This window comes from Peromyscus californicus, unplaced genomic scaffold (genome assembly GCF_007827085.1).
Source record: "Peromyscus californicus insignis strain IS unplaced genomic scaffold, ASM782708v3 Scaffold_3__1_contigs__length_106647218, whole genome shotgun sequence".
NCBI lineage: Eukaryota > Metazoa > Chordata > Mammalia > Rodentia > Cricetidae > Peromyscus > Peromyscus californicus.
The window spans coordinates 20371545-20391684 of NW_026294551.1; the positions used below are offsets into that span (position 1 = coordinate 20371545).

Consider the following 20140-nt stretch of genomic DNA (forward strand, 5'->3'; position numbering starts at 1 on the left):
CTGACTGTTAGTATTGTGGCCCCCAGAGACCAGCTCTCAGGAGCCAGTGGGGTCTGGGGGAGAACATAGTTAAGGTACCCTAGTAGGGGCAAGAAGAAGAGAGGACCCACGGGGTCCCATGAGCACCAGGCAGGTGTCTTGGGAGGTTGCCAGGGAAAAGCCAGTCTTGAGGGAAGACATGGGCAAGAGAGAGAAGATGTCTTGAGACTTGGGGCCAGAGAAGACCGGCCAGAGTGAAGAGTGGACAGAGGCAAGGCGGACATGTCCAGGGGCCAGTGCCTTCCTGCCAGAGACCTGGAAGTCTTGAGAGCTCAGTTCTCAAGCCTCAGTCCGTGAAGGCAGATGCCCAGGGATCCCCAGGGGCCAAAAGGTCCCAAAGGCCTTAGGGGCTGGCCAGGCTGGGTGGGGTGGGCCTGATGCACAGCTGTCCAGATGTGGGTGAGAGATAACTCTGTTTATGGGACACCCGGTTGGAGCAGGGCAAGGGGGTGGGGTGGAAGGGGCTCCCGGCTGTGGGGCGGGCAGATTAGGAGGCAAGGGCATGAGTCAGGGGTTTGGGAGCCTCCTCCAGGGCACCTGCCGGTGCTGTTAGAGCAGTTGGGAGCTCAGCCAGTCGCAGAGGGCACCAGTGGCGGCAGGACTTCACGAAGGACCCCCAAGGCTCCTGAGCAGGTGGGCAGGGCAGGGAGTGGTTGGGTGATCCTTTGGCATCTGTCCTGAGGGTTTGTGCAGGTGGTCAGCTTAAATCTGTGTGCAAGGGGTATGATCCCTGACCTCCAAGGGGGTGCAGGTGGGTGGGATGGTAATGTGGCCATGTGCATGTGAACCAATGCAGGACGAAGGGGCAGTTTCCATACAGAGAGGGATGTGTGGCAGACGTGCATGTTGGGAACAAAGCTGAGGCATTCCACCATAGGTCCTACCTGCTTTCTATCTACCAGCCCCATGAGCCCCACGGACTCAGGCCTCATTCCTCCCAGGCCCTTCTTTCCTCCCAATGTGGGCTATCCTCAGACCACTCCATCTCTCACCTGGGAGACCATACAACAGCCAACATGGATTCCCATATGGGACACTTCTGGGGGGCTTGGCGCTGTCCCCAGCCGAGAGCGGATTTGAAGGGAAAGAAGAAGCCCCGCTCTGCGGAGGGTTGGTAGTCTCTTAGCTCAAGCTGATTCTCTGGGAACTGGAGGCAAATTAGGGAGGGGACTAAGATCACAGGCCTGCCCTGGATGGCCGTGGCAGGTGGAGTGACAGACTGTACCAGGCACAGGCCATGTGTTCTTGGCATGGACTTGGTCTGCACAGAGGGCCTGTCAGGTAGGAATCATTCTTACCAGCTCCATTTTACAGATGCAAAAACAAAGAGCGAGCAAACAAACACACAACAACAAAAACGCAGAACTGAGGCTCAGTCGCCGTCCTGAGCCCACAGAGTTAGTAAGCGGCAGGGCCTGGGTTAAATAACCACGGGCGGTCTGACCGCGGAGTCCACGTCTTCAGTTCTAGCTCCGAATCAGCTAAGAGTTATTTTCTTCTTTGGGAGGCAGCTCAGTGCAGTGGGTAGAGAAGTTTGTGGAGATGCAGGCCAGGGTTTAATCCTGCCTCTGACACCAATGTCCCCTGCCACTGAAGTAGATGAACTCCTCTGAACCTTGGCTTTGTCAAACGGTGCCATTGACATTACTGGCTTCAGCTTAGCAGAGTGGTCTGGGGGACTGGGAGAGATGGGGCCCCACAGCTGCTTGTGAGGTGTAGGTTTGACAGTAAAAAGTAGTCTTGTGCCACCAGGGGAGCTGTCTCTGTCATCTGTCCCCATCCACCCTGTGCCTTCCCAGCTGGTGGGCTCTACCTCCTGGGCTCCAGATGTCCCCATTCTCCCCTTATCTGGCCTGGCTGGCAGCTGGCCTTCCAGGTGTTTGGGGTGCTTCCAAACCCAGAGCACTTCGGGCTTCAGGGACAGGCTCTTATCAGCTGCAGACAGAGTGGGGTAGCGCTAACAGAGCAGGGCCAACAGGCAACAACCTGGGCCTTGGGGTACCCTTCAAGGCTCAGCTGGACTCCAGGCCCCTTCTCATCTCTGGATCCCTGGCTATGCCATGCTGTCCTTCAGGAGAAGCAAGGCTTCAGTCCCAGCCCCACAGCGGGATTTTTGGTACCTCAGGATCTAGGGCCCAGCCAGAAAGCAGATCCTGTGAGCAGGTCCAGAGAAGGAAAAGAGAAAAATTAAAATAAAATAGAGGAACTGGGTGGGGGCTTTTGGGAGAGGAAGATGGGAAAGACAGAGAGAGGAGACAGGGAAACGGTGTATGGCCGGGCTGCCGAGGTGCAAAGCCCCCCCTTGCAGAGAGTTGTCCGTTCTTGGACTTGAGAACACTATATGACTGTCACTTGCCGCTTCCGAGGACTTGACAATGCCTCTCCCTCTCAGAACCTCAGGACTGTCCAGGACCCAGAAAGTTCTCTGTGTGGGTCTTTCTAAACGTATGCCCTGCCCTAGGGTCTTGTATGGCCCCTTGAGGGACTGCATGGCTCTCCATCTACCCCTCTGCCCTCCCCTCCTCTACCCTTCCATCTTCTGCTCACCTGCCTTTCACTCACGGCCCCCTGCTCGCTGTACTCTGCTCCTGTGTCCTCCCCACTCCCCGTCTCTGTCCCAGCCTACGCCTTCACTGTTCTCACACCTAGGCTGGGCCTCTTTACTTAGCTCTTGAGACCCCTCCTGAGGTCCCTGTACTTGAGTCCTACTCTTCCTCCTGGGACATCCTCTGCAGCATCCAACACAAGTGGCCTCCTAAATTCCATCCATGTAGGAACCACTTAGGCCATCTTAAGAGCAAGGGCACGCTCAGCTGAGCCTCTCGTGCTCAGCCAAGCGGCTGCATCCGGTGACCCCACCCAAATGCTGGTCACCCCAATGTTCTAGGTGGCAGTGAGTGAGAAAGGAAGCCCCTCCACACCCAGACTGGCACATTCGATGACCCGTCCCCACATTCTGCGTGGGTCCACCTTTGTCTTGAGAAAATGGAGGCCGAGGTTCTGTGGGGACTCCATGAGGACTGAAATGTGCAGAGACTTTACATTCAAGTGTCTTCCTTTCCAAAGGATGTGTCGTGCAATTCATTGTACGCAAATCAACCAAGAAACCATGCCCAACTAGGTCAGGGCCTGGCAGGGTGGTTAAGGGCCTGTGAAAGGGTGATATTGGAACTGAGATAAGAGAAAGGCTGTTGACAGAAGGAGCGTCTAGGGGTGAGCAATGCATGTGCAAAGGCCCTGGGGTACGCAAGGCCTGGGTAACTTCTAGGAACTGGAAAGAAGCCAACAGATCAGGGATAAAACAAGCCAGAGACGTAGGGTTCAAATGGAGAGGAGGAAGCAGGCTCACGTCCTTCAGGACCTGTTGTCCAGGCAGAAGCAGCCATTTCTAGGAAAAGAGAATCTATTATAGAGACTCTCAGGGGAGCCAAGCCCCCTAAGGAAGGGATAGGTTATGTCCTGGGAATTAGCTGAGTCTTTGGGACTCAGAAAGAAGTTAGGTAAGGCCTGGTGGATGCAGGATGGAGCTAGACATCATCCACTCGACCACTTGTATCAAGTACACCGAGGAGAAGGCGGCCATACTGATATCTCCTGTCTCTCAGCCCACGTACCCACACACCTACAAACGCAGTGTCTTCCTCCATGCCCTCTGCCTCCATCTGACCCATCTCATGTCCCCAGGGCTCTCCTGGTACTAAAAGTCAGCTCCCTTAGGGGGACCCAGAAGCAGCAGGAGGCCAATTGAGGGTGAGTGACGTGACTATGCCTCTTTTAGCCTGCACCCCTCTTCCAGGGACCTGATGTGCGGGTTATGCTGGGGGCTCAGATAGCCGGGGACGACTGTACACTGAGGACAGCATCATGGGGGACATGCAGGTAAGTGTCTCTTGATCCATGCAGGGCTCCTGCCTTGGGCCCTGGAAACCAACCTAGGCTGGTCCTCAGGGGACTTGGGGAGCCACTTAACCCAGCCTTGATGGCCTCTTCCCACAGGACCATGAGGAAGTTCTGGCGATCCCAGATCAGGATAGCGATGATGAACTGGAGCATGAGATAGAACAGATAGCGTATCAAGATTCAGACATCCATGTGGTCCAGATGCAGGAGCCAGAAGGTGAGACCTATCCCTTGCCTTCTGCTTCTACCAGAGGAGCCACTGGGTCCCCCTAGGGACAGTAGGGACCCGGTCCTTCCTGTCTCCACCGCCCCAGCCCTGGGGCCAGTTCTCCCCGCAATCCTGGCTGATTGAAGGATAAACAATGTTTTGTTTGAAATGATCACAGGAGGTGATTGTGGGGCTGGGCCCCTTCCACATGTGACAGGGCAGCCAGGTATGTCTGGGACAAGGGCACAAACCCAGCTGCTACCCTGTCTGTCCCATATCAGCATGGAGGCCAAGCAGCTGTGCTGTTGCTGGAACTTCATTACGTCTAGATAGCTGGGGACTCTGAGAAATGGGAGACAATTGTGGGGACTCCCTGAACAGAGACCCCAGGAGTCCATACCACCTTCCTTGGCTTGCCCAAGGTCTTAGGTGGGGAGCCTGAGGCGGGACCTGTTTACTGTCAACAGGGCTTAAGTACAAGTGATTGGATTTGAAGTTAAGAGGCCCCCTTGGGAAATGAGGGGAATATAAGGGGCTCACCCACCCGATCTGTGGGTGTGTGGTAAGAGGCTACCAGCTGGCGGGTTAGCTAAGCAGGTGGGAAGAGGCAAAGAAGTCTGGTCCCAGACAGGGCAGGGGAGGGAGGGGATGGTTTTGAACATTGCGACTTGAGACTCTCCCTATCCTTACCGAGGAGGGGTCAGGGTAGAGGCTCAGATCACCACAATGAATTCAGGGTTCCTCAATAAGGTTCAGATGGAGAGTGTCAGATCCAAGCTGGGCCCAGAACAGGTGGATGTGGGGTTGGGCAGGGGTCCCAGCCCAGGACCAGTGGAGGGAGTGGGTCTGGGTTCCTGAGGTTCCCTGAAGGTAGTACAGCAGGGCCTGAGTGAGGGGTCATGTCACAGACAACGCTAACTGGCCCTGGGTTTTCAGCTCTTCCCACAGAGCAGATAGCCACAGACTACATCCCCACCAGTACCTCCACATCGCACCCAAGCTCCAGTCAGGTGAGGACCCAGACTCCATCCTCTTCTCAAGTTGCCTTGAGATTCATTATGTACCATAGGAAGGGACAGAGAGAGAATCGGGCTGGAGGAGACTCCCCCTGCCCCAAGCAGATTGGAGGGAGCATCCTAGGACATCAGTTGAAGGGAAAGGGTTATACGTACCAACAGAGAAATGGGCTCTTTCTGAATTCCTTGGACAGACTGTTTTCTTACTGCTGAGGACTAAGCCAGGGCTTTCAGGCCCGGCTGGGTTAGATACTCACTGGGGACATACAGAATTAAGTGTTTACTCTCCTCTGCCCCAGCACCGGAGTCCCCACTTAGCACCAGACTGCCTAGCTGGTTAGGAAATTGGGTCCCTAAACTGTGACCCTGAGAGTAACCACCTGGCCCAGGACAGTATGAGTCATGTCCCTCAATACTCTTAGAGACAGGAGACTGACCCAATGGCTTCCCAAGCCCCTTCAGCCTCGGTCACCGGGCCCCAGTTTTCTGACCAAGAGGCTGTTGAGGCCCCTCTTGGTCCAGAGGTTCATGCCTCTTCTGAAATATGGTAATGGCTTGCTGAGGAGGATAGAACATGGAGCCAGGGGGTGGGTCAGACCCACAGGACCCTTGCACATCTCCCCATGCTCTGAGCAGGAGATCTGTCCTGATCCTTCCAGGGCCCAGTGCCTTTTGGAAGCCTAGTTTAGAGCTGAGTGCCCTCAGGACCCAAGCTTCCAGTCTCCCCATGGGCTTGCCCATGCTCGATGGACTAACCTGGGCCGTGGGCCTCAGGTCTATGTGGAGCTGCAGGAGCTGAAGATGGACCAGAGGAACCAGGAACTACAGTGGGTGGAGGCAGCACACTGGATAGGGCTAGAAGAAAACTTACGAGAGGACGGGGTGTGGGGCCGTCCACATCTGTCTTACCTCACCTTCTGGAGCCTTCTAGAACTGCAGAAAGTCTTTTCAAAAGGTAAGTCCTGCCGGGCCCTCCGTGGCTGCTGCGTAGGAGGTTTGCTCTGGCAGCACTGGGCAGCCACTCAGCCCACCCCTCCACTGCCTACAGGCACCGTCCTCCTGGATCTGGCAGAGACATCCCTGGCTGGGGTGGCCAATCAGCTTCTAGACGGCTTCATCTACGAGGACCAGATTCGACCTCAGGACCGAGACGAGCTGCTCCGGGCGCTACTACTCAAACGCAGGTGCTCTGCCTGTCAAGACCCGGGCTTCACATCCCACGGGCTCCTCCCAGCCCTCTACCCCAAGGTCTCCCTAACCTCCCTCAGCTCCAAATGGACCCCAGCCCAGCAGGCAAGGGACTGCTCTTCCTCCCCCATAGCTCCCACATCTGTCTGACATCCCCAAATGCAGACTAGAACTTCAAGTTTACACTTACAGAACATGGACTCAAGAGCCTTCATTCCATCCATTTTCTCCCTCCCACCTAGACGTCTGAGACAGGGACCACCTACTTTCATCCACACTGTCCTTTAAGAGGAGACTCTGATTTTTCCTCCTCTAGGGTCTCTCTAGTTTGGTCACTGGGAAATTCCACTGGATGTTCACTTTTGTCCCTCCCACACTGGTCTCCCTTTTATGGAAAATTCAGTCCAAATAGCTCACTCAGCCCATGTCACCTGTATGTGTACCTGCAGCCACGCTGAGGACCTAAAGGCTCTGGAGGGAGTGAAGCCCGCCATCCTGACCCGCTCTGGGGGCCCTTCTGAGCCCCTCCTTGCCCAGCAGCCATCACTGGAGACCACGCTGTACTGTGGACAGGTGAGGCTAGGACGAGGTTGGGAGGGAGAAGGGTTGGGAGAGGCAAAGGCTAGATGCTCAGGTCTCTCAGTTTCAGTGTGACCCCAGGACCCCCTTCTTCACCTTCCTTCCCACAGGCAGAGGGGGACCCAGAAGGACTCTCGCCATCCGGGACTCTGAAGATCCCCCCAGATTCAGAAGCCGCACTGGTGCTAGTGGGTAAGAGCCCTTCCCCTCCACGTACCCCGCTTCAGGCCCTGGGCAGCCCCTTTCTTGGATTCATACACTGAGTCCCCCGGAGGTCTGACTTCACCACCTGGTGCCTCCCACAGGCGCTACTAATTTTCTGGAGAGGCCTGTGCTGGGCTTCGTGAGGCTGAAGGAGGCTGTGCGGCTGGAGGACCTGGAGCGGCCGGAGCCTGTGCGCTTCCTTTTAGTTCTGCTGGGCCCCGAGGCTCCCCATGTTGACTACACCCAGCTGGGCAGAGCTGCAGCTACACTCATGACCGAAAGAGTAAGCAGGGGCCACGTGGCTGGTTAGCCAGGGAGCTAGTGGAAGGGCAGAAGACGTCAAGTTCTCCCCCATGGACTAGCCTGGGTGACTTTAAATTCACTGTTTGGATCCATTGGGTTGAACTCCTCCTGTTCCCGGCCTGGCCGGGTCCAGTCTTAATCCTGGCTTGCATTGGACGGACTGGTCCAGTCTAGTCCAGTCAGGACCACTGTGACCTGGTTCTAGCTGGCCCAACTTGCTGTGTGGTGTACCTAGCCCACCAGGGATTCTTTAGCTCATCTTCTCCCACCCAGGGTGCCTGTCTCCCTAAAGCTGGCCCTCAGAGGTCAGAGGGAGTCGAAAGAACCAGACCCTGTAATGACAGCCATGGTTTTGGTGAACCAGACCCTATAATGACAGCCATGGTTTTGGTGGCTGGTCCCTGGCTATACATGTCCAGCCTTCAAGTTTTTTGAGACAAAGGTCTCACCATGTAGCTCTGGCTGGCCTGGCGCTCACTATGTAGCCCAGGCTGGCCTCAAACTTAAGGCAGTCCTCCTATCTCTACCTCCTGCGTGTTTAGACTACAGGCTGGCATCACTTGGTTGCTCTGCTCCCCGGGGGTCTCTTGTCTACAGTCCTAGTATTCCTGACGCTCTCTCCTGCACACAGGTGTTCCGCACAACCGCCTACCTGGCACAGAGCCGAGGGGAGCTGCTGAGCTCCCTGGAGAACTTCCTGGACTGTAGCCTGGTCCTGCCACCCACCGACGCCCCTTCAGAGCAAGCTCTGCTCAACCTGGTGCCCGTGCAGAAGCAGCTGCTTAGAAGGCGCTACCTGCCCAGTCTCCCCAAGCCAGACCCTGCCTTGTACAAGATCCTAGGTACCTGTTCTGCCCTTGACAGGGCTTCCTGATTCCCCATAGACCCCTGGCCCCCTGGCACAGTGCCCCTGTCCTATCAAACACCCCCTAGCATCTGTTCCTGTGGTCAGGCTTCCCTGTCACCCTGACCATTCCTGTTAGCCCCTCTGACCATGTCCCTGTCTTCTGCAACAGACTTGAACGGGGACCCAGGGAGCCCCGGTGGCGTAGATGATCCTCTACAGCGCACAGGCCGGATCTTTGGAGGCCTGATTCGTGACATCCGGCGCCGTTATCCATACTATCTGAGTGACATCACAGATGCGCTCAGCCCCCAGGTCCTGGCTGCCGTCATCTTCATCTACTTTGCCGCCCTGTCGCCCGCCGTCACCTTTGGTGGCCTCCTGGGTCAGTGACAGTTATGGTCCCCGAAAAACTCACCCCTGACCCTCTGACCTCTGCCTTCTCGCCTCTGACCCAATCTGATGCTCTGTATGCATACATCATGTCCCACAACTTACTCTCACGGTCCTTGGCAATAATCTCACCATCTTGACCCTCGTATGGCTTTTTCCCACAGGAGAAAAAACCCGGAACCTGATGGGAGTGTCAGAGCTGCTCATCTCCACAGCAGTGCAAGGCATTCTCTTTGCTCTCCTGGGGGCGCAGCCCCTGCTGGTGCTTGGCTTCTCGGGACCCCTGCTGGTGTTTGAGGAAGCCTTCTTCTCGGTAGCCCTGTCCCAGCCCCACTCTGTCCCCAGCCCTGTAGCTGACCCTAGCTCACCTGCCTGGTGCCCACAAGGTGACTGAGCCTACCTTAGTCTGATCAGAACTCCTCTGTCTGACTACCTGCAGTTCTGTGAAAGCAATAACCTGGAGTACATCGTGGGCCGCGCGTGGATCGGTTTCTGGCTCATTCTGTTGGTGCTGCTGGTGGTGGCCTTTGAAGGCAGCTTCCTGGTCCGATTCATCTCCCGCTACACCCAGGAGATCTTCTCCTTCCTCATCTCCCTCATCTTCATCTATGAGACTTTCTCCAAGCTGATCAAGGTGGGGCCCGGGAGAATGCTAACACTCACACATAGCATGTGTGTGAGAGGGTGTTACCATGTATGTGCCTGTACAGCATGTCTGTAGCCATGTTTCCACCCGTATGCACAACCATGGCACAACCATGATCATGGACACATGCATGTTTCTGGGTTCACTTAGGACTGTGCAGTTGGGTTGCTCTGGACCCTGTAAAGGCTGGTGACTCAGTGCTCATGCTATGACTGGGCAGGGGGACTGTATAAAGGAAGGTTTTCGTATGTAAACTTGTCCATGTCCATGACCACACATCATGTGACACAGTGGACACTATGTATGTGTGTAGCAGCCTGGGAAACCATGTGTAGTGAGACAGTGGATGCTTAGGATGCTCTAGACCTTTCCTCTCCTGCTCTTGACCTCCATAACCCCACAGGGCCTCTGCCACGTTAGCTTGTCCCTCCCCCAAAAGCTCTGCCTACCTCCAGCTTGGTGGTGGTGGTGGTGGTGGCAGCGGCAGCGGCGCACACCTTTAATCCTAGCACTCAAAGGCAGAGGCAGGAGGATCTCTGAGTTCAAGGCCAACCTGGTCTACAGAGTGAGTTCTAGGACAGCCAGGAACCCTGACTTGAAAAACGGGAAAAAAAAAAAAAAAAAAAAAAGGTGATCTATTTATTTACTTATCATGCTGGGGATCAAACCTCCTCCATGCTAGGCAAATGCTGTCACTGTCACCAACTCCTTAAGCCCTTTTTTTGTTTGTTTGTTTGTTTTTTGTTTTTTGGAGCTGAGGACCGAACCCAGGGCCTTGTGCTTGCTAGGCAAGCGCTCTACCATTGAGCTAAATCCCCAACTCCTGTAAGCCCTTTTTGTAAATCTTTTTATTACTTACTGTTGCCTCCCAGCCTTCTCATAGTTCAAACAAAGCCTGGACGCATATACCTATACATGCTTATTGCTCCTTTGACCCTTCCCACACATCTAACTTGTTCTTCATTCATAAGAAACCAAGCTGGTTAATATGTCAGATGAGAAAGAAGGTGGCCAGAGGGATGGATGCATGCACGGGTGGATGGATGGTGGGTGGGTGATGGATGTACGGGCAGTAGATGGGCAGATGGATGTCTGGATGTATAGATGGATGTAAAGACAGATGGATGATTCAGTGCCCAGTCAACTTATCTGATACTGTTTAGTTCAAGCCAAGACTTTGGAGGGAATCCAGTGCTTTGTGTTTCTGTTATAGATTTTCCAGGACTACCCGCTGCAACAGAGTTATGCCCCTGTTTCGATGAAGCCCAAACCTCTGGGTCCCGTGCCTAACACAGCCCTCTTCTCCCTGGTGCTCATGGCTGGTACCTTCTTACTTGCCATGATGCTGCGAAAGTTCAAGAACAGCACCTACTTCCCTGGCAAGGTCAGTGCACCCCTATCCTTCACCAACCCCAAGCTTCTCCAGTACCCTCGGCTCCCCTTCCTTCCCCAGCTCCCCATTCCCAATACCAGGGCTCAGCGGCCCTCTTCTGACGCGGGGTTCATGTGGCAGCCAAAGCCATCTCTGCTCAGCACCAAGATCCAGCAGGGAGCCAGGGACAGACAGTTCTTGGGAGAGGGACGAAGGGTGGGGTCAGGGCAGGACAGCGGCAGAGGAAGAAGGAAGACAGGGGTGGTTGCAGTATAGACAGTCATTAGTTCCTGGTGGACCCCTCGGGTTGAGCAGACTCCCTGGTAAACATGGGATGGGAAGGAAAGTGGGTAGGAGGCAGGTTACAGACACAACTGGTTCCTTCATCTGCCCACAGCTGCGCAGAGTCATTGGGGACTTCGGGGTCCCCATCTCCATCCTGATAATGGTCGTGGTGGATTCCTTTGTCAAGGACACCTACACCCAGGTGACTCCTCCTCATCCTCTGCCATGCCAACCTAACCTTCATTCCCTTCCCTTCCCCATGCCCTGCCAAAATGGCTTTTCCTAACCCAAAGCCAGCTAGAACTCTTTTCCCCGTCCTTGCTCTTCCAATATTCCCTCAGGACCTCTCTAGCCCAAGCCACATTGCACTTCTTATTCCTTTGCCCAGGGCAGTAGCAGAGAGTGTGCTTTAAGCCAGGTAGACCTGGGTAAACCTCAGCTCAGCCACCAGCTATTTGTGTGGCGTGGGGCTAACTATACAACCTCTCTGCTCCCGTTTCCTCCTCTGTAACATTGAGAATGAGAAGATACATGTGAAGGGCTTAGAGAAGTAGCTAGCAACAGAGTAAATATTCAACCCAACTCCCTGCCCCAGGCCCTTGCTTTCCCAGCCCCCATCTTTCCCAATCTGCCTGGCCCCACATTCTCACCAACTGTCTCCCTCACAGAAACTGTCGGTGCCTGACGGCCTCAAAGTATCCAATTCCACTGCCCGGGGCTGGGTCATCCACCCTCTGGGTCTGTACAACAAGTTTCCCTACTGGATGATGTTCGCTTCTGCCCTGCCTGCTCTGCTGGTCTTCATCCTCATATTCCTTGAGTCTCAGATCACCACGTAAGAGCAAGGACAGAGGCTTGGCCAGGGAGGGCTGGAGGCAGGGAGGGGAGCAGGCTCTGGGCCAACAGGAGATTGGCCAGTGGCCCTCTGCTAGCTGATGGGAGTGATGGAACAGCAGAGGCAAGTCTGAATTTTGTGGCCTCTGGGGTGGCATCATTTGAAGACCATGTAAACAGGGAGCTATGAGATGAACTGCTGGAAGGTGGGAGGAGCCTGAACAGGCAAGGTTCCCGACTTGGACAAGAATGCCTAAGGGTGTTCTGAAGACTTCTAGACCTCTAGAGTCTGGATTCTCAAACAGCCAGAGGGAGGGAGCCAGGGACTCAAAGGGGAATGGAACAGAAATCAAAAAGGCTCAGAGGGACACCAGTGTGGGGAAGAAAAGAGGGGCCTATGAGGGCCCGGCTTACCAGACCTCCTTCCGCCCCCAGGCTGATCGTCAGCAAACCAGAGCGCAAGATGATCAAGGGCTCCGGCTTCCATCTGGACCTCCTGCTGGTCGTTGGCATGGGTGGGGTGGCCGCCATTTTTGGGATGCCTTGGCTCAGTGCCACCACTGTGCGTTCTGTTACCCACGCTAATGCCCTCACAGTCATGGGCAAGGCCAGCGGTCCCGGGGCTGCAGCTCAGGTCCAAGAGGTCAAGGAGCAGCGGATCAGTGGGCTCCTGGTCTCTGTACTTGTAGGTAAGTGAGGCTGGCCATGCCCCTGCCACCCTGCTCCACTCCCTCCTAGTCCTTCTTAGGATTGGGGGACTCTTCCCACTTAGGGAACCCCACCTCCACCATCCTGCCCTGCCCAATCCTGACTCCTTCTCTTGGGATTAAGGACAAAGCTCCCATCCCGTCTACTCTGTATCCAGGTCCCTACACAACAGTTTCCCAACACCCCCGCCACCTCCCAGCGCTAGTTACTCACAGGAGGGGATCTAGCAGATCGAGGAAGCACAGGGCCCTGGGACACTGTGATGGGCATTTGTGCAGAGCAGGAGAACTGCACTGCTGAGCTTTTCCAGATCAGACCCTGCCTCCACCCCTGCCTCCACCCCGCCTCCACCTCTGCCTCCACCCCTGCCTCCACCCCGCCTCCACCTCTGCCTCCACAACTGCAGCCAACAAAAATGTAATAGACTGTGGGGTTTTGTCCTTCCTTCCCTGCTGCTGGCTGGGTAATTTCCATGGCCTCTGGGCCTCAGTTTCCCTATCTGCACAGTTAGAGGATTTACTAAACCCCTGAAATTCTTCTCCAGATCAGTTGCTCTCGGGCTGACCCCATGCACAGCTCAGTCTAGGGAAAGGCAGAGAGTCTCTGGGCTCCATAGGGGTTCTAGGGAAGCTGAACCCAGCAGGATGAGCAGCGGTATAGTCACGGATGGAGCGATCAAAGTTCCCCTTTCCTCCCCTCCCCTTTTCTTCCCATCTGTAGAGGATGATGGAGGCTTTCTGGGGTGAGGAGAAAGGCAGGTTCCTCTGACCGCTGTGACTGTCCCCATTAGGCTCAGGGAGTGGGTGTAAGGCAGGCAGGCAGGCAGGCAGGCAGGCAGGCAGGCAGGAGTTTGACTCCTTGGAAATTGTTCACCCCTGAGCCTATAAAGCCTTAGAAGTTGTTCACCTCCGAGCCTATAAACAGCTATTGCAGAAAAGGGTCACTTGGCACCTGTGGTTTCATGGTCAGTCCCAAATACAAGCTAAGCCCTGTTGGTGCTGGTCCTTGGGTGACCTGAACTAAGAGTGTGTCCCCTCCACACAGGACTGTCCATCCTTATGGAGCCTATCTTGTCCCGCATCCCCCTGGCGGTGCTGTTCGGCATCTTCCTGTACATGGGAGTCACGTCCCTCAGTGGCATCCAGCTCTTTGATCGCATCTTGCTGTTGTTCAAGCCACCCAAGTACCACCCCGACGTGCCCTTTGTCAAGAGGGTATGTGACTTTGAAGCTGTCCGGCCAGGGTAGGGCAGGGGTGTCAGAACAGGACAGACACTGACCTCAGCTTCCCCGCAGGTGAGGACCTGGCGCATGCACCTGTTCACGGGCATCCAGATCATCTGCCTGGCAGCGCTGTGGGTGGTGAAGTCCACCCCTGCCTCACTGGCCCTACCCTTTGTCCTCATCCTCACTGTGCCTCTGCGTCGCTTCCTGCTGCCATGCATCTTCAGTAGGCTGGAACTCCAGTGTGTGAGTAGTGGGGACCCCGGGTGGGAGGCAGGGGAGCCAGAGGGACAGCAGGGTGATAGCAGTGGGTTTAGGGATAGAGATGTAGCAGTTGGTAGAAAGCTTACCTCCCGGGCACGGAATCCTGGGTTCAATTCCCAGCACCACATAAACTGTATGTGGAGGCACGTGCCTATAATCCCAGCACTAGGGAGGTAGAGGCCAGGGAATCAGAAATTCTAGGTCATCCTTGGCCACACAGTTCAAAGCCAGCCTGAGTTACATAAGATGGCATCTTAAGAAAGAAAGAAAGAAAGAAAGAAAGAAAGAAAGAAAGAAAGAAAGAAAGAAAGAAAGAGAGTCTGTGTCCAGAGCCTCTGTCTCAGTCTCGGTCTGCTGTGTCTCTGTCTCAGTACATGATCTGGAGCAAGTGGCCTCATTTCTCTGTGCCTCACCATATTACAGGGAGGAATAATGACAGTGAAAGCGTTATGAGGTGCGTGCACAGGGTGTGTTCCGCACGAGCTGATGAGCAGACAGCCCCTCCATCTTATTATCATAACGTCCCGCCGGAGTTATTAGGGACATTTAGTGTGGGGCTGGGGCTGCCATGGTGAGGGGATCCTCTGCCCACCTCTTGCAGCTCCTCCTCACCAGACCCCCAGAGGCCACTTGCCCTCTGTAAACCACTCATCTAGTCCAATCCTATGCTGTAGGGACAGCACAAGGCTGGCTCAGGCTGCTTCCTAACTCCAGATGTGCCTCTGAGGTCCCAGAAAGGTCTCTCACCCTCTCTCCCTCCAACCCCTCTAGCTGGATGGTGATGACGCCAAAGTGAGCTTTGACGAGGAGGAAGGTCTGGACGAATATGACGAAGTGCCCATGCCTGTGTGAGGGGCAGGCCCGGGCCCCCAACCATTCCACTTCCCCACCCTCCCAGGAAGAGCATTCACGGGCATCTCACGGCTGTGGGTGGGGGAGGCAGGGTTGTCTAGGAAACACTCTACCTAAGGTACAATGCATTTTCTGGCTGAAGATGACCAGAAGCCATATCAGGGAACTGGGGTTACAGTCTCTTGAGACCATGCTGGAAAAGTTAGGTCTGAGTCTCCTCCCTTCATGGCACAGTTATAAATAGCAAAGGGGAGAGATGGAGGACAGTTTTCAAGTTCCTGTTGGCTGTGTGGCCTCATATAAGTCCCTTGACCTCTCTGGCCTCTGCTTCCTACTCTATAAAACAGAGGCATTGATAATAATACCCATGGTCTTATCAATAGACCACATGGTCTCTGAGGACCAATGGTAAATGTGAAAGGGCCAGTCAACGGCAGTTATCATTTTCTGAGCCTGCCCGAGGTCCCACAGCTCCTGGGCTGTACAGCGGGACTTGAGCCATGGCCTCCTGACCCGGAGGGCGTAGCTCTGTCCTCCATCTTCCACGAATCCTCTTTCCCTGCTCAAAAATACCCCTGATGACTTCTCACTTCCCTTCTCTGTCCCAGCCCCACCCCGAGACCCTCTTCTCTACACCCAGAGAGGTATCCTGGTGAGAGTAAGGTCCAGGTGAGGGACTGGGTCTCAGACTCAGAAGTGCTTGCTCTCTCCCACCAGACACTCATTCATTCACTCATTCATTCATTCATCCATTCATTCACTCCATAGCCACCTCCTAAAAGCTCTGGACCTAGTGGACACAGAGGGGACTGCGTCAAGCCCCTACTTCGGAGTGGGGCCAATACACAAGTCTGCTCTGGATTTGGATGGGGATGGAGGGAAGATGGGAGGATTGTAATTTATTAACCGTATTTTCTAAGTGCTTCCTCTGTGCCTTGGTTTTGTCTATGCACCCAGCCACCGTGAGAGATCTGCCGTGTCCAACCCCAACTAAACTGAATCTCAGGGGAAACCCAAAGTTTGACCTGTTGGAGTAGGAGACGGTGGCTTGCTCAGGACATGGATAACAATTTATTTTTTTTTTACAAAACAAAAATATTTAAAAAAAAAAAAAAAAAAAGAGTTGAAAGAACCTGAGTGAACAGGCGGCAGGAGGCCCCCACCGGAAGAGTCTCAGGGGTCTCTGAAAGCACACAGCCGCCCCCAGCACATCACCACGCTTGAGTCCTCAGCAGTGAACGCGTATAAGAATGGTACCTACCTTGTAGGGGGGCTGGGGGGACTGACTGACATTGTGTAAGGAAAGCACTTGTTGAGCGCAGAGCCCGCCTTGGGGGAGGGGGGGCTGCTGGTGCGACTGCTCTGACGTCACACCCCGTCCCCTCCTGCCTTGCCTTGCTCCTGGAACATTGCCAAAGACAGTGGGGATTGCACTGCCCACTCTGCCCTTCCCCGCCTGCTTGGGAATAGGTTTTGCCAATAAATATGTCTGTGTTAAAGGGGTGCCTTGCTTGAAGTCCTGTCTCAGAGTTGGGGTGCCCCAGGGGTCTTGACTGGGCCCAGTGGATGACGGCATTAGGTGGAACTCGTGTAGGGCTTCAGCCATTCGGGACCACTAGAGTCATGCTAGGCGTGGCCCTCAGCATGGGGAGGGGCAGTTCCTCTAGGGTGGGTGCTGAATTCGGAGATGAATTTGCTCCCTCTGTACAACCTTCACCTTCTGAGTAAGCAAGACCTGACTGGCAGGGTGGGGGAGCGCCTGTCGGATGGCCTTGCCCTTTGCACTGGTAGCTCCCCCAAGTCTCTTGAAATCCGTCAGCTCCGTATCCTAGATCTGAAAGCTGGATGGAGCCTTTGAGAGCAATCACGGAAGAACGAGGACAGGAGAGGAAGTTAGCTTTCCAGACGCTGCCATGAGAGCAGCCTCTCCCCTCCTCCCTCATCTTCTCATCCCAGAACAACATCTTTTGACCATTAGCCTTCTCTCCGATCCCCTTTAAAGTCTCTCCCCCTGCTTCCTGCAGTTCTAGGGTGCTCTAGGCCAGAGTGTCCCCCACCCCGGAAAGGAGGATGCAGGCTTCCAAGACCTCCCCACCCTCCTCAGACCTCAGGAGGAGGTCAATGTTGGGCAGAGTCTCCCAGCTTCCTTCCCTGGGCTGTGTTTACCTGCTGACTACCCCCAGCTGACCCCTCCCAGGCTGGCTGGGGCAAAAGGCCTGGATGCTAATTGGGATCCAAGGAGAGCCATCCCAAAGCCTGCTCTCGATTCACACCAGCTGCACATCCCCCCCCCAGGGTTAGGCCTGTCCCCAAGGCTTGTCTTTTCCTCACCTCCCCCACCCCCCACCTTCCAGTCTCAGAGACTGAGACAGGCCGTGCAGGTCTGAAGCCGGGCACCACCCAGCAGCAATCAGGGCTTGGACTTCCTGCGGGGCCTATTCTTTCACATCCTTCCACTCTCCTGAGGGAGGAACCAACCAGATTTAGGAAAGGAAGGCCACCTTGACTTGGAGAAGTTCCTGCCCTTCAAAGCTTACATCCCTCTCCTTTTTTTTTTTGCTTTTTAATTTTCACTTTTGAGACTGGGTTTCTTATAGCCCCAAGCTGGCCTCAAACTTACTGTCTAGCTCAGGACAATCTCAAACTCCTGAATCCCCCTGCCTCTGAGCACTGGGATTACAGATGGATGAGTCCCATCAAAACTGGCTTTTAGGCCCAGCAGTGGCGGCGCACGCCTTTAACCCCAGCAGCACTCGGGAGGCAGAGCCAGGCGGATCTCTGTGAGTTCGAGGCCAGCCTGGGCTACAGAGCGAGATCCAGGACAGGCACCAAAACTACACAGAGAAACCCTGTCTCAAAAAACAAAACAAAGCCGGGCGGTGGTGGCGCACGCCTTTAATCCCAGCACTCGGGAGGCAGAGCCAAGCGGATCTCTGTGAGTTCGAGGCCAGCCTGGACTACCAAGTGAGTTCCAGGAAAGGCGCAAAGCTACACAGAGAAACCCTGTCTCGAAAAACCAAAAAAAAAAAAAAAAAACAAAACAAAACTGGCTTTCAGCTGGGTGGTGGTGGTGCATATCTTTAATTCTAGCACTTGTGAGTTCGAGGCCAGCCTGGTCTACAGAGTGAGTTCCAGGACAGCCAGGACTGTTTCACAGAGAAACCTTGTCTCTGAAACAAACAAACAAACAAACAAACAAACAAACAAAACCCGTTTTTTGTCTTAGTGCTGGGGACAGTCCCCACAACCTAGTGTGTGTCGGGCAAGTCTGGTTCCACTGAGTCACTGTCCTGGTCCACCCTCTCTAATGTTTGTTTGTTTGGTTTTGGTTTTTCAAGACAGGGTTTCTCGGTGTTGCTAGGCTGGCCTTGAACTCGGAGAGTCACCTGCCTCCGCGATGAACCAGCCTGCCTCCATCTTAGGCTTGATGGTTATCTTATAGTAAAGACAAACTAGGTTCATTCCTGTTTGTGATTAAACCTCTGTTTCTCAAGGACTGGACTATGTCCCACCTGTAACCTAACTACACATGGTTCTGTACTGCCTGTTCCAGGAATGCCAGTCATGTCTGGTGTCGTCCCCTCCCCCACCTCCCCCAGAGCTGAGGACTGAACCTGGGGCCTTGCGCTTGCTAGGCAAGCGCTCTACCACTGAGCTAAATCCCCAACCCTGGCAGTCATGTCTTTGTTTCAAAAAGTTACTAACCATTTTGCAACCCTACCTTTGTTCAAAAGGGTTGTTTTGGCTACCTTGTTATGACCACCTTGCAATCACGTCTTTGTTTCAGGAGGTCATTATGACTAACTTGCTATGCTTATGTTCTGCTCCTATACCCCCACCTCTTTTGTCTGCCAAATCCCCCATTTGGAAAGCCCCTACCTTGGAGGGGCTTTGTTTCCCTCACATCCAGTGCTGACCTCTGGAAGCCCACTGTAGGGGGAGGTAGCCTATGTACATGAATAAAAAAGCTTGCTTTAATTAATTTGGCCAGGATAATTTGGATCCCTGGTCTTTCTCTTCCTGTCTTTGAGATTAGCCTCTGCCTCCTGAGTGCTGGGATTAAAGGCATGTGCCATCCTTTCCTGCTACCTCTCCAGTTTTTAATCTCTGTTGTGAGACCAGTCCTGGGGAGTGTGAGGCTAGGACAGTGGCTTAGAGCACCACTACTCACAGGATGGGACTCAAGCCCCAAGCTGACAAAGCAGTCCCTGCTTTTCAGCCAGATCCCAGGTGTTTGTGGGTCTGACCCAGAGCAGCCAGATCCCAGGTGTTTGTGGGTCTGACCCAGAGGAGACATTTAGCTGTAAAAAAAAAAAAAAAAAGGAGGAATCCAGGAGGGCGGAAGCATGGGGTCTCAGCCCTACCCCCCTCACCTAGCAGACATTCTGAGGAGTTAAACTTTTTACCAACCTTTCCTGAAAGCAGATGGGGTGCTTGTAATGGGGTGTATTGTCAAATTGGAAGACGCTGGGTCACAGCCAGTCTAGTCCCTCTTCTACCTTGAACCTCAAATACAATCAGATACTAGAAAACCTCCTTCTGGGCCTGAAATGATGGCTCAGTGGTTAAGAGCACCAACTGCTCTACCAGAGGACCCAGGTTCAATTCCCAGCACCCACACGGCAGCTAATAACTGTCTGTAACTCCAAGATCTGACACCCTTACACAGACATACATGTAGGTAAAACTCCAATGCATATAAAATAAAGATCAATAAATTATTTTTTTTAAAAGAAAGAAAACCTCTTTCTTTTATTTATTTATTTATTTGTTTGCTTGTTTGTTTATTTTGCGATTTTTCGAGACAGAGTTTCTCTGTGTAACAGCTCTGGTTATCCTGGAACTCGCTTTGTAGATCAGGCTGGCCTCAAACTCTTTTTGCAGGTACACACACAAAGGAGAATGTTGAAAGTCTTCCTCTATCTCTTTTTGCCATACTCCTTTGAGACAGGGTCTCTCCCTGAACCTGAAGTTCACCATTTTGACTAGGCTGGCTGGCCACCAGTCCCTGGGGTCCTCCTGTCTGTGTCTCCCAACCTGGGTTTACAGGCCATGCCTGGCTTTTAATATGCTGTGTGGTGCACATTTGAACACAGGTCCCCAGGCTTGCATGGCAAGTGCTTTTACCCATGAGCCGTCTCCCTAGCTCCGCACCTTGGTTTTTGTTTTGTTTGAGACAGGGTTTCTGTGTGTGGTTTTGGTGCCTGTCCTGGATCTCACTCTCTAGACCAGGCTGGCCTCGAACTCACAGAGATCCACCTCTGCCTCCTGGAGTGTTGGGA

General features: G+C 54.0%; 1 protein-coding gene across 1 annotated transcript; it reads left to right on the forward strand.

The window, feature by feature from the left end:
* The first annotated feature begins 3815 nt into the window (after positions 1-3815).
* On the forward strand, positions 3816-15941 carry Slc4a1 (solute carrier family 4 member 1 (Diego blood group)). Its single transcript, XM_052757565.1, has 19 exons — positions 3816-3918; positions 4036-4156; positions 5084-5157; positions 5938-6118; positions 6212-6347; positions 6801-6924; positions 7041-7122; positions 7236-7417; positions 8069-8279; positions 8454-8666; positions 8839-8987; positions 9114-9308; positions 10534-10704; positions 11090-11179; positions 11646-11812; positions 12247-12500; positions 13564-13733; positions 13815-13988; positions 14778-15941. Exons 1-19 carry the CDS (start codon positions 3904-3906, stop codon positions 14856-14858), a joined length of 2790 nt encoding a protein of 929 aa, XP_052613525.1. The 5' UTR covers positions 3816-3903; the 3' UTR covers positions 14859-15941.
* The last annotated feature ends 4199 nt before the right edge of the window (positions 15942-20140 follow it).

Bases quoted from the DNA above. Each gene is read 5' to 3' on its own strand.
- Slc4a1 (XM_052757565.1), top strand. The intron at 11,813-12,246 runs GTAAGAGCAAGG...TTCCGCCCCCAG, and splicing joins CTTGAGTCTCAGATCACCAC to GCTGATCGTCAGCAAACCAG. The intron at 13,734-13,814 runs GTATGTGACTTT...GCTTCCCCGCAG, and splicing joins ACGTGCCCTTTGTCAAGAGG to GTGAGGACCTGGCGCATGCA.